Source organism: Papilio xuthus, unplaced genomic scaffold (assembly GCF_000836235.2).
Source record: "Papilio xuthus unplaced genomic scaffold, Pxut_1.1 DF828952.1, whole genome shotgun sequence".
NCBI lineage: Eukaryota > Metazoa > Arthropoda > Insecta > Lepidoptera > Papilionidae > Papilio > Papilio xuthus.
In genome coordinates this window covers 6,385,679-6,401,236 of record NW_013529697.1, presented here as the reverse complement: position 1 = coordinate 6,401,236, position 15,558 = coordinate 6,385,679, and the positions used below count along the sequence as shown (strand labels likewise).

Sequence of the window (15,558 nt, the reverse complement as noted above, 5' to 3'; positions counted from 1 at the left end):
GAATAATATAAGCTAACGAGATGAATAGAAAACTTTCAGAGAAATACACTTAAAAGAAAATATTTTTTTTAAATCTTATATAAAAAAATTCGTGTCACAATGTTAGTTACCATAATCCTACGGAACGGCTTGATCGATTTTTATGAAATTTTATATGCATATTCAGTAGATTTGAGAATAGGCTAATCCCGAGCGGATGAAGTCGCGGGCAACTACTAGTTTCTTATAAAATATAATTTTATCTGATAAACTTGAAGGTTTGTAATATTACATTTTATGTATAGTTGTAGTTGTTAATAGCCCCTTTACCGTGGTATCGTAAGTATTCTGCTGTTGACATTATTAACTAAATATATTTTCATTAAAATTCACTTTAGCGAGAATATGGTAATTAACTGCATTCACTGCTGCAGTGTGTAAGCTTGTAACTAACTTTCGTTGAATTTATGAGCATGCAAATGAGACCTAAACTCCTCAGCCTTTCCTTTCAACACACCATTGAAACAGCGCTGTCTGAGATTTATGTGTATATGTTAATTTTATTTTAGATTCGCATTGATGAATAGACTCTAGATTAGACAACTGTAAACTGAATTTATGGATTAATGTTATTCTATTTTTGATTTAAAATGGAAATAAAACTTCACAAAAACTTTTTATTATATGAAATCTATAATAACTTCTAATCGAATCGAATCGAATCTGATCTGATCTGATCTGATCTGATCTGATCTGATCTGATCTGATGTGATCTGATCTGATCTGATCTGATCTGATCTGATCTGATCTGATCTGATCTGATCTGATCTGATCTGATCTGATCTGATCTGATCTGATCTGATCTGATCTGATCTGATCTGATCTGATCTGATCTGATCTGATCTGATCTGATCTAATCTAATCTAATCTAATCTGATCTAATCTAATCTAATCTCATCTAATCTAATCTAATCTAATCTAATCCAATCTCATCTAATCTCGTCTCATCTCATCTCATATCAACTCATCTCATCACACCTCACCTCATCTCACCTCATCTATCACACCTCACCTCATCTCATCTCATATCAACTCATCTAATCTCGTCTCATCCCATCTAATCTAATCTAATCTAATCTAATCTAATCTAATCTAATCTAATCTAATCTAATCTAATCTAAACTAATCTAATCTAATCTAATCTAATCTAATCTAATCTAATCTAATCTAATCTAATCTAATCTAATCTAATCTAATCTAATCTAATCTAATCTAATCTAATCTAATCTAATCTAATCTAATCTAATGTATAAAAAGTATAAAAAGTAAAGTAGAGATGGATGAATGGATAGATGTTTGATAGAAGGTATCTCCGGTACGGGTCAACGGATCTTGTTGAAATTTGGTACTGATGTACACATGTCATAACTTAGATGTAGTTAGGTAACGTAGTCTGGAAGGACACATAGGCTACTTATTATTATTTTTTTTTAATTTCGCACGGACGGTGTCGTCAGTTACAGCTAGTAAGCTATATTTAGATATTTTACATATATTCATGTAAAGTAAATGATTTCGGGTAAAATAATTTCGATGAACCACAGCCTCTCAATCACCATTTTAGTAGAGACATTATTAAAGTGTAGTCATATAGCTATTTATATTAAGAAACTAGCTGTCGCCCGCGACTCCGTCCGCGCGGGATCAAAAATAGATGTTGGCCGATTCTCAGACCTACTCAATATGGTCACAAAATTTCAATAGAATCGGTCAAGCCGTTTCGGAGGAGTATGGGAACAAATATTGTGACACGAGAATTTTATATGTAAGATATAATGTTATTAATCGCGTAGTCAAGCATTATAACTTTTCCTTTATAACAGTAGCTTGTTCTTAGTTTAACCATTTTCTTATCTTGTACATATGGTAGCGTTAAATAACACGTTTGTATTCATAAAGTGCTCGCAAGTTGAGAAATATTTTATGGACACGAACATTTTTCCTCCAGTAAATCATACGCCAAACATTTTCACTTGACCATTGCCCAAACACCGCGACGCCGCGCCATGAAATATTCATAGCTGTTTAAGGAAGTAAGACGCATTGCTTTGTAAAGTTTGTTTTGTACTTTTTTATCTACATCGAATAGAAAATGACAGATTATGTGTGAATTTGATTAAAAGGAGATATGATTTTTTAGACTGGTAAACTTATTATGGTCTTATCTTTATACCACTGTATACGAGGTCGGCGGACTAGGTTTCCGTCGTCTAGATAGGGCTGTCATTTCAGTCTACTAATTATAGAGTTACTACTTACTGAAATATTAGATCTTTAGGTTACAAAGAAAATGAAACAAACACGATAATTATTTTGGTTTATTTTATTATAAACTTCACAATTTTAAACAAATAACATTTTCATAATCTTTATTTATAATTTGTTATATTTCTTAAATAAATTTTTCAATTAATTAACTATTGTTTTTTTGTACATTGTCCCCACTTAATTTACAAATTAATTTGTTTTAAAGGTATTATAAATTGGTTCATATAATTTACATTTCAAAATAAAATTGTTTGCATTCTTCGTATAGGTTAGTTAAAAGTTATCTACATTTTCTAAACATTTTAAATACTTATTAAGAATATTAGGTATTTTACAATATCTTTATGTTAAACTATTTAAACTTTCGTGAGACATTATACAAAACTGATATAAAAACGGCTGAACACTCACGTATATTCGTCTGGTAGCGGCACCGACTAGTTTCGAGCCAATCGGGGGCCCTTCATCAGAATGAGTGGTACTGGTATTATTTCGCAGACGCATATACGTGAGCGTTCAGCCGTTTTTACATCAGTTTAATATATTTATGCTTAGAATTAAACTACACAATGAATCTCACATTTTACAAATACACATCAAATTGCGGTCATAACTTTTCTTAACTGTATCGTAAATGGCATCATTATTTATATAGAAATGATCGATCGACATTCCAACAAAACACTCAACGTGGACAAATGCCAAGTCTATAGAGATTTAGATAGTAACTCAAGTGCCAAATCGCAAAACGTTGAATGGCCCTATAATATATAGCGTCGACGATAGATAGAATATTAGAATAGTTTTATCCACTGAACATTTCGCTGAGCTCTGTTGCATGGCGGCCGGGTGTTCACCTAAAAAGAAACATTTATTTTATGTTAAGAATAGTTGTAAAGTTTGTATTTTGAATGAAAATAATATGATTTAGCTACGAATGAGAAAGTTTTATGATTTTATAAAAGATCATTTACACATTACAAGTTAAATAAACTCAGTTCAATGAATTACATTCGCGAATGGAGTTTTTGATGAAAACAGAATATTTAGGAACTCATGAATATCAGTTTTAAGTCTTATAATATTTAAGAATGCTCCAAATAATAAAAAAAAACATTTAGCCATACCAGTGTCATTACTTTCAATATATAACCTAGGATATATTCAGTCTATTTGAACAAAAAGGCTGTTGACAGACGAACGGACGGAAAAAAAAGTGATCCTATAAGGGTTCCGTTTTTTTCCTATGAGGTACGGAATCCTAAAAACGAGGCTTTGGCTAGTAAAAAATAAAACAATTAAATATTAATATTGACCTCTTACCGGAGAGAACATGGACTCTGGTAGAAGCCGGCGGTGCGTTGTTAGGACCGCATGTGTAGACGCCGGCGTCTGCGCCCCTGGCTTGTTGTACAAGGAGGCGACTAGTGCTGCGTAAGCCTTTTTCAGTTACCAACGAAATACCACCTCGTGCTGAGTCAAAATTTATAACCTAAAATAATTACAAGAAAAAAAATGTTACTTTATTGTTAGAAATTCAGTATTTTCTTATTTATATATCTTGTTTTCTTTTTTTCGTTTTTTTATTATAGTATTTTTGAGAACATCGAAGAAGGAAATCATCGTGCTGCAACCTGCACATATCTGAGAATAAATTCAAAGATATGTGTAAAGTCAACCAACCCGCACTTGGTCAGCGTGGTTGACAATTGATAATCACCCCTAACTTAGGGTAGGCTTCGAGCCTCTCGGTGGGGACGTTTAGTGAGCTGATGATAACATCTTTAAAACACTGACCAAAAAGACTATGTTTCTTGTCAAAAATAACCAAGCCATGCTAACATCTGGTACGATTTCCAGAATTTGGAACTTATATTTCATACATTTTGTGTTTCACCACAACACGAAGTATATTTGTCATTTTAGATATGTTATAAAGTTTATTCGTACAGCTGCAGTTTGCCGCATCGTAGCCAAGATACGTGAATCTTCTGGCTTCATTTCATTGTTTCGCTAATGGTCGCAGGATACTTTCCAGTTTTTCCGGACATTTACAATGTATCGTGTTTTTCACTCCTTCATACGTGTAGCTAATGTACTTGTAGGATAGCATTTGTTTTTAAGAAATGTTTGAAATTTAAATTCTTTTGTTTTATTGTAATTTAAGTCGCAATATTATTCTATCCTCAAATCTCTAACCGTGGATTTCCGAGTCGAATTTCAGTCAATTTTAAAACATATTATTATATCAAGGATATACTTTATTGGTATTAAAGCCTACGGTAAGCGAAAAACATAATAGCTCTATTTCTTTGCAATTATTATTTATTTAGGTGTAAGGCAACTGTCCCTTACAGACGCTTACCACGTGTTTCAAACAAATCGCTAAAGCACAATTATCTTAGTATAACAGACGTTGGGAGGTCGAACATTAACAATCTGATAAGTAGATATGTCGTATTTTTTAATCAAATATTATTGATGAAGAGACATGTCTATGATAACTTGCCTATCGAAGAGTAACTTTTTTAATTAATTTTCTTACATTAATTAGAAATACGTCACTTAATATTGTTAAATTAAAATACAAATTTACGAATCGAACTATTTAAAAGTGAATATATAAATTTCTTAAAAAATAAAAGTTAAAATGTAACAGAATTCTGAATTAAAGCGACGGTTTTTTTCGTAGGTTTTCACTCATTTTTTAATCAGAATGTTTTGATAAGCTTATAATACACCGGCGTGGGTTGACCTGCATGAATCTAGGTATAAATGTTGGCCTAGTTAAAATAGATTGCTGTTTAATTTACCTGCTCCCCGTGTGTCCACGTAATAGATGTGGGTGGCTCGGGAGTATGTTTCACTATGCAAGTGAGGTTGATCGTTGAGCCCGCTTGGATGAAGAGTTCTGCGCCACTTGATATCACCGTTTCTGGTTCTAAACCGAAGAAATAAAAATATTATAAAATTTTATAAATTACTTAAATAAAAAAAACTTTTGCTGCCGATCTCATCGGGCGGCTTAGACTTACTTCTGAATAGTTCTATATGCTCTTGAGACAAAAATCCCCCGTAAAATTCTAGTTATGTGCTACTCCAAATCGTAATACGAATGCCTTAAAATGTTCAGGGTTTACTTGTTTCTTACCTACAATATTGAGGAACACAGCATGTCCTATAGGAGGAGTAGTGGAGATCTGACATTCATATTGTCCCGAGTCACGTCGCTGCGGACTTCGAATACGCAACGCCCATTCCTCGGAGCGTGGTTTGTGTTGTGCCTCGAACCTCTGGTCTGATGTATACGTATAACGGCCAACTGTTAGTAAATGGATGTCACGGTGACGTACCCATGATACCTGGTAATAGATAATAAAATATAACAAAGCGTTGGAAATAATTACAATAAAATTATTTATTCATTTTAGTATATTTCCTGGAACTTACTCATTAACAATATTACTTTTAAATTTTTAATTACAAACTGATTGAAGATTTTATTACCATAAAGTCGTTTAAAGATACTACTCTTATACGACTATTTATCATTTTAATGGTTTTAAATAAAGGAGTTTTGTTTATTATTTATTTAACAAAAATCAAACAAATTAGGCAACAAGAACGTAGTCAATTAGACCTTACTCATGAATTTAATTAACGATAATTAAGCGCGACATCTTTTAACGTAAACACAAAAATAAAACGGCAATTCCTTAATTATGTCAAGAGTAAAATAAGGGGCCATTTATCTATTTAAGTGCGAACGAAACTAAAGAGACACGCTCATCGCTCGGCAAAAACAAAATTAAGAGATACAATATTACTCAGCCTGCTTTGCTCGAAGTGTAATTGCTGTCTGTACCAAGGAGCACTTAACTAACGAACTGGACCATTTAGCAGCTCTGAAGACGCTTTAATTTCAATGGCCTGTGAAATACTGCGCACCAAAATGAATTCTTGCAAAATTCGATTTTAATAAACGATGAAATTCCAAAATCAAATTTCTTTTAATTACAAAATAGTGATCAAATTATTTACTAAACGAGTACAATATTTATCAAACAATAATTTTAGAATGAAAACCTTTTACAATCAAACAATTTCGCAGGCGATGGAACGGTTTCTATACATACTTAGGACCCCATTTATTTGTATAATCTTAATATATTTACAATATATTTCAAAACATAAAAATTTTGAAGTTTACACCTAAAATGCTATTCGATTATTTTAATAAATTTTAAAGGATACTCACAGTTCTGTTTTGTAAATTTTTAACTCTGCACAACAAACGTACTGGGTGGCCAACCAGCCCTGTAATATTACGAGGTGTGTTTGGATCGAAGTATGGTGCGTCTGCTGCTTCGTGCCATTCTTGTAGGAATTCAGCACGGAATCTTCTCGAAGAAATGTCCATAGTTGATGTATCTGAAGGTGATTCAGTTCCGGAATCAGCTGTCAGATGAAATAAATTACAATTAAACAGTTTTTTTCTTAAACTAATTCAACGATTACTCTCGAGTTAATTGATTTTTAACAAAACTAGTTTCTAGAAAGTCTGTTTTGTAATAAAGTATTATTTTATATACATGGTGTTGAATTTGTCAGGAGGTTTGGTTAAATAAAATACTTTTATAATAGATGTGTGTGTTAGGAAATGGTTGTTACTAAATATACTATTCTTTTACTCTGGAAGTCAACTTCGTACGAGTAAACAATTGTTTGCCTAAGATGCCGTAAGAGGCTTACTTTCAGAGCATTATGTTCATAGAAGAAAGCACTTATGTGATTTTAAACTGTTATACGTTATACAGCCAAGTAACATTTATTTTTATAAAACTAAATTTATTCAATTGCTTTGTCAATAAACCTATTGAACTAAAGCAGCATTTTAGTGTCCAAGTTGTAATTTTAAACTTGTTTTATTAAAAAAATTTGCTCCTTGCAAACTAAACATAATTTTCCACGAGAGCTTTCCTTGTCATATTGTTTGATAACTTCATTTTTAAATTTTATATTCCAGACATTACCCTCTTAAGCGGACAAAAGGATGAGCTGTTCAGACTTTTTAGCAAGTCGAGAGTTACAAAATGTATCCTTATTCGTTGTGCACTTAATACCTTTGGTTTATGTTTAAAACAACTTTACTTTAATAATTTTATTTAAGTTATACATGTTACTCTAATATCCAATTGAAGCTGTAGGCATGTATAATTAGAATTGAACTCGAAAAGATTTCTCTTAAAAGTAATATTTTTTCTAAAAGAGTTTTTAAGTTATTTCGTTAGTCTAGTACACTCTATTACCTAGACAGTATTAGATAGAATTATTTGGTGCGAATGACGTGCTTTCGTTCCAAAGTCTGGTGTCAGAATGAATGTGAGGGGACATAAACGTCGACATTTTAGTAAGGCTATTGTTGAGTCAATACACCGGCTCATTTTCGGATTTTCTTCTTAACAATATAAAGAAGGTTATAATAGTATATCTTACCAGTAAAAATCACAAATCCATGGAGAAAATAAAGCCATATTGTAGTCTTCACACCGCTGACGCCTTGACCCATTATTTAGAAAAAAATTGAAGTCGATGCTGCAAACGGTAAAAACGTTTAATAATACGTATAAAAACTTTTTCAATAAAAACCATTTGACACCATAAAGTCTGAAAAATATTATTAAGAAGCTAGATTAAATCTATAAAAATATGTTATTCGCATAAACGCCAAAAATATGTTTTAGCTACTATTAAAATGTCATCAATGCCCTGTCAGTTTTTTTATAAATGGTTCTTGAGAACAGCTGTAACGAAAAGCACTTTTGGCAAGCCTCGAGTTTTAAAGGCTTAAAGTTAGCCTGCCACTTTATAATTAGATTCAAATCTTTGCTTACATAATTAATTTATACTTAAAAATGGAACGAAGAAAGGAATATTTTCATTATTTACTTTCATTTGTTTTATCAATAGATTCGTGAATGAAACGGATTTATTTTAAATGAACACGAAATGTTTATCGTAATTTTGAAGGCGAATATTATGATGATAATTATAACACTCCAGCTTTGTAACTTAATGACGTCACCGTAAAATGATAAGGTTATTCAATTATTTGTTATTGTCGGTAACCACGCGACGAGTTGACATCTTAGCAAATAAAGTTAAAGCGTTGCGTGTTACGGTATATTTTGATAGCGGATTATAAGTCTATTTACGTAGGCACAAAGTACAAAAATAGGGTATAAAAAGTTTTTTTTTTTTTCACTTCGACCGTAATTTAAGACACATCAAAGATAATATATTAAGCATGGATTAAAGATAATATTTGATATAAAGCGTGCACAAAAAATATATCACGGATTTTTGTATTATCGGATTTCCGGATCATTCTTCCGACAGAAATTTATATGAAATGTTTACCCTTCGGAAGTATTTTATTTGTACATTTTTGTACAAACGATAAGTACACAAATTTCAACGATCAAATAGCTGATATTATCAACGATCAAATAGCTATATATTAGCTTAGAACTTTAACAGTGGTAGAGCCCGCTTTAACATCTTCGCACGAATTGGCCCGGTTCGCCCGGTGAAATACCACGACCAAACAGAAGACAGGCGTGAAGTGGAAGTTATTCTGCGTTTCGTCTGATGAGTGTGCGTCCCGGAGGCCTAATTTATTCTTTTTTCCCTTTCCACCCTTTTTCTTATAAGGAAGGGATGGGAAGTGGAAGTGGACTTTCCGGATGAGAGGATGTATGGGAAGGGAAAATATTTTCTTTCTGTGCATCCACTCCTCCGTCGATTAAAGGTAGGCAATGCATATGCAATTGCATATGTCTATGAGCAATGGTCACTTCGCTATTTTAGTGATTTCAGTTCGCCGTTCGCTCGTTTGCCACCTTAAGATTAAAAAAAATGCAAGTTATATAATCTCTCGATATTTTGCCAAATAATTTTCATAACTTGAAACAGTTGTGGGTCGGTCAAAACTAATTATTTACCCTACAAAGTTAGAAACGAATGTTATGCTGATAAAAAGTGATATGTTCGTTAAAACTAAGTTCTAACAGTCATCGCAAAAAGTTGTAACTACTAAAATTAATTATTAAAGTTTGCCAGTCTTTAACCATAACCTTCATTGTTGTAAAAGCGAATTATGCGAAAATAAAATAGACATAAAATGTGTTAAAAACGGCTTTGTTTATCTTTTTTAGGGTTCCGTACCTCATAGGAAAAAAACGGAACCCTTATGCCTGTCTGTTAAAACCCTTTTTCTCAAAAACGCGTGAATGTATCAAGCTGGAATTTATTTTTTATACTTGGAATAATAGTATTACTGTAAAAGTATTGTTTTACTCATCTTTATCAATTATATTTAAGGGCTAGACAACTTTACTTAGGTATGTAAAAGATCACATAAAAAAAACACGTACAATGTGTTGAATCAAACCTGAACTGTATGTATGAAAAATGTATGAATGTAGAAAAAGCGAGAATGCTGTGTAAGGCCTGCGACAAACGGAATTCCGTGATCTCTGTCTACCCCGCCCGGTTACGGGTGTGAGTTGTATTGTTGTTGAAGTATACGCTGATAAAACTGTTATTTTTTAATTAACACCTTCGCAATCTTGGTCTTCGTTTTTTCTTCTGCTTTTCTTGTAAAAAGAATCCTAGACGATCATCCGTTTAAACGACGATAACAAAGATAATATTGACTTTACGGAAGCCAAAAGTGGCTTTTGAAATTTATACTTCATTACAATTTCAGCGTGAAACGTTAATTCCCTATCCATAAGGTTGACAAATTAATAAAATAATTTTTAGTACAATGTTCAATCTGCCGCCGCATACGAATAATTCATCGCTTTATAACAATCGAGGCCATTGTCGGTCGTTTGACAGAATGAGTTCGGGGTTACCAGAGCTCTCCGTGTCTGGCTTTTATTCAATTTACAATACCGGACATAATGGTACAATAAGATATCTCTAGTTGACATGATCACCTTATTGCGTCTCGGGAAGATTAAAAAAATAGATGTAAATTCTCGAATTATTTAAATATTTAAACACCAGCCACGCATCTGCACCTTCTCTAATGTTGCGGATGACTATACCGGGCGTAGATGTTTTCTTACTTAGTTATCGATATCTTTAATTTGCCTCAGCGATTCACTAATAAATAAAATAAAGCCTTATTAAACTTGTAGTATATTATTTTAAAGAAAAATCAAATGTACTTTCGTTCAAAGGTCAGCTGTTTCTTAGCTCGACAAATGGGAATAACAAAGGAATATTCCAATTTATTTCAGGAAGCCCGTCGACAAAATGATCAGCAGAATGAAACGGTTACTTATATTGGAGCCAATTGTTCTCATGGCTACTTCCAAATTATTATTTATTCTTATGAAATATTTGAGCTAAAGCCAAGACTTCTTTTGTTATGAAAACATGGTTGAATAAGATGTATGATTCGGTGTTTTCGCATATTATTACCACAAACATAACAAGGAACTTTTGTGTTATGTAAATATTAAGTTGAATTGTTAGCTGTTGAAAATTACATTATTTTTCTATCGTATTGTTAAGATAAATTTTATGGATGATGAATGTTTGTTATTCTATAATAAAACTATTGACCTTTGACTAAAACATTACCTTACTAAAATATAAATACACTTCAGAACAACAAAATCCAGGTGCGTACAAGTATACTGCCGCACAATCGGCTTTTGAGCTTTAGAATTATAAGCCGTTGTGTGAAATAAATATCACACAACAAAACTATCAAAATAATCTTAAAGCATTCTCGTACTTCAATTGTTTTGAAGAAACGCTTCGAGCACATTGACAGCTCAATTTTTATTTGCAATAAATAATACTATAAAATTGTAATTTGCAAGTAACCAAGAGTAAGTTGTACAGCCCTGAAATCATTATAAAATTGTATCAATAGTATGGGCACCATTACATATTATATTTACGTTTCGGTACTTGCAAAATATCTTTAATTTTTATTTTTTTGAACCAAGACCGAAATGTGAGTTGTCACTACAGAAATACATCTCTAAATCAAAGTGTTTTTTTTATTAGAGAATTAAAGACAAAATCAATGAGTTATTGCAATAGAAAGTTTCGTCAACAAAGAAATAATTTGAAGGTTATTTATGCATGACTAAAATACAAAAACATTGTCACACATCGCTTTACATACCGTGTCTGAACGTGTATGATTCAATTAGGCTAATGGAACAAAACACCAGAATTTACCTGATACGTTTAATGCGACGCTCAACTGGGATACGTAACGTGTTTGGATATTATGTTACAATTTAATTAAAATATATGTTCAGTCGCTAAATGTTTCGTAATGGAATATCATATGTACTAAATCAGGTAAATGTTCAATGCATCAATTTAGTAAAATCAACGATGCTAAAGTAATATTTCAAGTTTACACTAATTAAAGATTTAATATTCCGTCATCACGTTGTCTTCTTCTTTTTAAAGTACCATTACAACTTGACACCGCGGCTCTCTAAAGCGAACGGATACTCTTTCCGAACCACTGGCGTAGGTTCTTAAGCCAGGATATTTGTCTACGACATACATTTTGCTTTCTAAATTATATTTTTTACTCGACACTTTAAAATTTCAATATTTGCATTTTGTTTTAAATTAAAAAATAATTGACTTAAAAACCGCTTTTCTCGAACCCTTAAATACTTTAATAATCAAATGGGAGTAAATAATAATGAAACAAGAGAAACCATATTATAAAAAATGACCCAGCCGCTGATTTCCTCAGTATAATTGTATCTATGAATAACATACAGGTCGGTGTGATTTTGAAAGACAGATATTTGTATGTAACCAAACTCTATTTACTTAAATTCATACGTAAGCAGCCAAAACAAATATCCTTTGTGCTTCACGTTATAAACGGCTCTTCTAACTACACAAAAGGGACAAGACGGGTCAACATGAAATATTTATTCTATTCCAACAAAATGATGAACTGTAAGCGGATTATGAGTTTTGATACTTTTTACATGTATTTATCCATTATAGTTCTATGCGTAGATAGTCGGACATCATGTTGAATGTAGAGTTAAAGTTAAACAAAATTATCTAACTTTATTTCAAAGATATGAAGTCAATCATTTTGCACTGGCTAGGATCATTGAGTAAGGCCTAGTCGACCTTCACTTGGATTGGCTCCGTATTTTAGGACATGAATAAGCTGACAATAATTTCTAAAATTTTCGAATTATTCGTTTGACTATTGTCTTGTGTTTAAATTGAGACGCCATCCCACAATCTACGATTAGATTATTTGGTTAACCGCTGGGAGTCACATGTCCATCTATGTTGTAGCAAATCGACAGACACTAGTCAGTCGTCCAATTAACAAGACGCCTCCAGTGTTTTCTTATCGGATTGACTAACCACTGATTCAAATAGTTCAATCAAATAGTTGTTAGATGGAGCGATGACCTGGTCAAGGTTGCGGGACCGTCATGGATGCGGGTGGCACAAGACCGGTCATCGTGGAGACCTTTGGGGGAGGCCTATGCCCAGCAGTGGGCGTCTCATGGCTGAGAAGAAGATATTAGATTAAAAATACGTAAGTCGGGACAAGATGTTACATCGACGTTAGGAAGAAAAAAATAAAAATTTGTGTAGTAATTGTTAAGCGAAACAAAAGAAAGGTGAAAAGAGGATTCGTGTAACCAAACTGACATTCGGTAAGCGATAACGGTATTCGATAAAATGTGTCAAACTGTATAGGAATAAATACCTGGCAAACATATGACATATTGAAAGCTATTGTCGGTCATATTATTAACTTTTCCATTACCAATATTGGTAGTAGAATGTAACTTTGTGTAGGAGGCTGGACAAATTGATATTGTATTTGTAATTGTCTTGCGTAGTGACGTACAATATTGATGGAAATTTCGTCGCATATTTTAAATAAAGCAGAACCCATTAGGCACATTTGCCCTACGGTGACATTGCACATTACACTTCTTCGTTCAATGTTATTAATGGAGATGACCTTTTAAATATTAGGTATATATCAAACATTATAATTTTGTTATTTATAAATTCGTAAAAAGTTTGTCAATATAATAACTTTTTTCAAAAACCTAACCTCAATTAAAAAACAATTAAAGAAACAGCGCCATCTGTTGGCTGATTTTTTAAAGAAAGATTTTTTTATTTAAACGAAATAAATTCTGACGTTATACAAATGTCTCGTGCACAGTTTTATTTCTTACAAAAATTGATTTAGCTACGTAAAAAAGTTGTGACGAGTGAGATTCGAACTCGATTTTCATCACTAATTTAGGATTTCACTTCCTTCATGACATATGTTCTGTGCCGATGTAATATACTCTATGCCACTCCGAGGAAGAAAACAAATCTAATTACGCTCCCTTCAAAATCGGTTCAGTCGTTTAGGCTCCGGGGCGTGACAATGTAATTAACATACATACAAATACACATACATAAAAATTTAAAAAAAGATTACGCGCGAAAAACAATTACCTGTTTGTCATTCGGGTTATAATTAGGGAAGATCTTGATTACAAAAGCTCTAAATAAAAAACCATCTTACTTTAAGTAACTAGTTTTAAAATATAGACGACAAACTACATAGTTATTAAACATTCCTCGAGAAATGCAAAAAATAAATGTATTGAAAAAAAAAACATTAAACAGTTTTAAAAGTTCATATATTAATAATATCTAAAATATTCTTTTTTAGTTATAACAGAAATGCAATGATTGCTAATTTATTTTATTACAACTTCTCTACTTACCTAAACACTAAAGAAAACAAACTTGTTTCTTGTCACGATAGAAGAAGCGCGAAATAAAAACATTGATGTAAAAGTTTGTTTCGCAAAAATTTGAATAAGCAATTTACTCTCACTTTAAACTTAAGTAATGTTTGTAGTGTATAAATCAATTAATTATTATTTGACAGAAGGGGAGAGTGGGGTGTGTTTGATCGCGCGGTGACGCGGGCCAGCCGTGGCGCGAAGGCAAGTACTGCGGGGTCTGTGTACCTCCCACACCGCGTTTCCCCGCGCGCAAGCGCTACGCCTCACACGACGTTCGTTCCTTAAACCGCACATTTTTCTCGCTCCCAGCTCCCAACTAAATTGCAAAACCGCGGACCCGCCGAAAGTATGAAACGGTCGCTAGGGATTCACTTGCTCCGAAAATATTTACAAAGAAAACAGAATTGAAATGGAGTTCTCTTGTTTTCTGGCTAATTCACCAGCTGACTAATCTCTTCACATTTCGTTTATCTTTTTAACACAGTGAGAATTTTCAGTTGTTCTTGTTTTATTTTTTTTTTCTACGGTAACGATACAAAATTTAAGTATTAAAACGACCAAATACATTTAATCATAATGAACGAATTGTGACAAAATGTTGGAAAAACAAATAAAGTTCTAATAAAAGATGATATCCTAACAATTCAATTTTTTAATTATTAATAAAAGCTTATAATTTTTTTTCAGTAGTTTTATTTCCGTAGTTTGAAATATTTTCTAAGTAAAAATTAATAATGTCGCTAATTAAACGTGATTAAAGAAAGTAATTCATATCGTTGGAATTTTAATTTTGCTTACGTGAATTAATAGTGCGAATATTTCAAGAGTAAAAACGTGTCACGTAGCATTACTCCTCTCCCTAGAGATTCTACAAGGCCAGGGCGTGCCATTAAACTGTAGAAACCTACTAACGATGCGACAAAACTAAAAATATTAAAAAAAAATAAGTTCGTAAGTCATATTATAGGGTGATAGAATAGGCTCTGTATGTACTACTCCACACATTTATATCAGCCGTCTATTTAGAATTTCCTCTTTTTAGACATTTTCTACGTCATTATATCAGTACTTTTTTCAGTCTTTTTCTTATCATCCCTGCATGTGTCATAAAATAAACAACAAAGGGTAAGTTCGACATTAGAAAATAAACACATATGTGCATGGTTTAAAATTTGGAATATATATAATAGAATATAACACACCTTGCATGTGATAAAAAGTTGGTATATTGACCTAATTTGGTACGTAATAAATATGAGTAGGGGTCCGAAAATATACAAAGTTCTGCCAAAATTATGAACGAGGAAATTCGTTATCTCTACAACGCGAAACAATAAGGTCGGTAGGGATAGACTCGACCACAATTAGTAAACAAGAAGCTTTCTCACAGTGTTGT

General features: G+C 32.4%; 1 protein-coding gene across 2 annotated transcripts; it reads right to left on the bottom strand.

The window, feature by feature from the left end:
- Positions 1-2,832: 2,832 nt before the first annotated feature.
- LOC106124614 (neurotrimin) lies at positions 2,833-14,379 on the bottom strand. Of its 2 annotated transcripts, none has more exons than XM_013321470.1 (7): positions 14,139-14,379; positions 7,804-7,902; positions 6,566-6,765; positions 5,459-5,669; positions 5,121-5,248; positions 3,631-3,799; positions 2,833-3,164 (listed from the first exon to the last, which is right to left on the bottom strand). In XM_013321470.1, the coding sequence occupies exons 2-7, from the start codon at positions 7,874-7,876 to the stop codon at positions 3,037-3,039; spliced, it is 909 nt and encodes a 302-aa protein (XP_013176924.1). In that variant the 5' UTR covers positions 7,877-7,902; positions 14,139-14,379; the 3' UTR covers positions 2,833-3,036. The 2 variants fall into 2 exon arrangements, with proteins under 2 accessions (XP_013176924.1, XP_013176932.1); XM_013321478.1 differs by having other exon boundaries at positions 3,115-3,164; positions 3,624-3,799.
- Between the last annotated feature and the right edge of the window lie 1,179 nt (positions 14,380-15,558).

Bases quoted from the DNA above. Each gene is read 5' to 3' on its own strand.
- LOC106124614 (XM_013321470.1), bottom strand. From the start codon at position 7,876: ATGGGTCAAGGCGTCAGCGGTGTGAAGACTACAATATGGCTTTATTTT. The intron at 5,670-6,565 runs GTGAGTATCCTT...ATCTATTACCAG, and splicing joins AAAATTTACAAAACAGAACT to GTATCATGGGTACGTCACCG. The intron at 5,249-5,458 runs GTAAGAAACAAG...TCTTCGGTTTAG, and splicing joins TGTGTTCCTCAATATTGTAG to AACCAGAAACGGTGATATCA.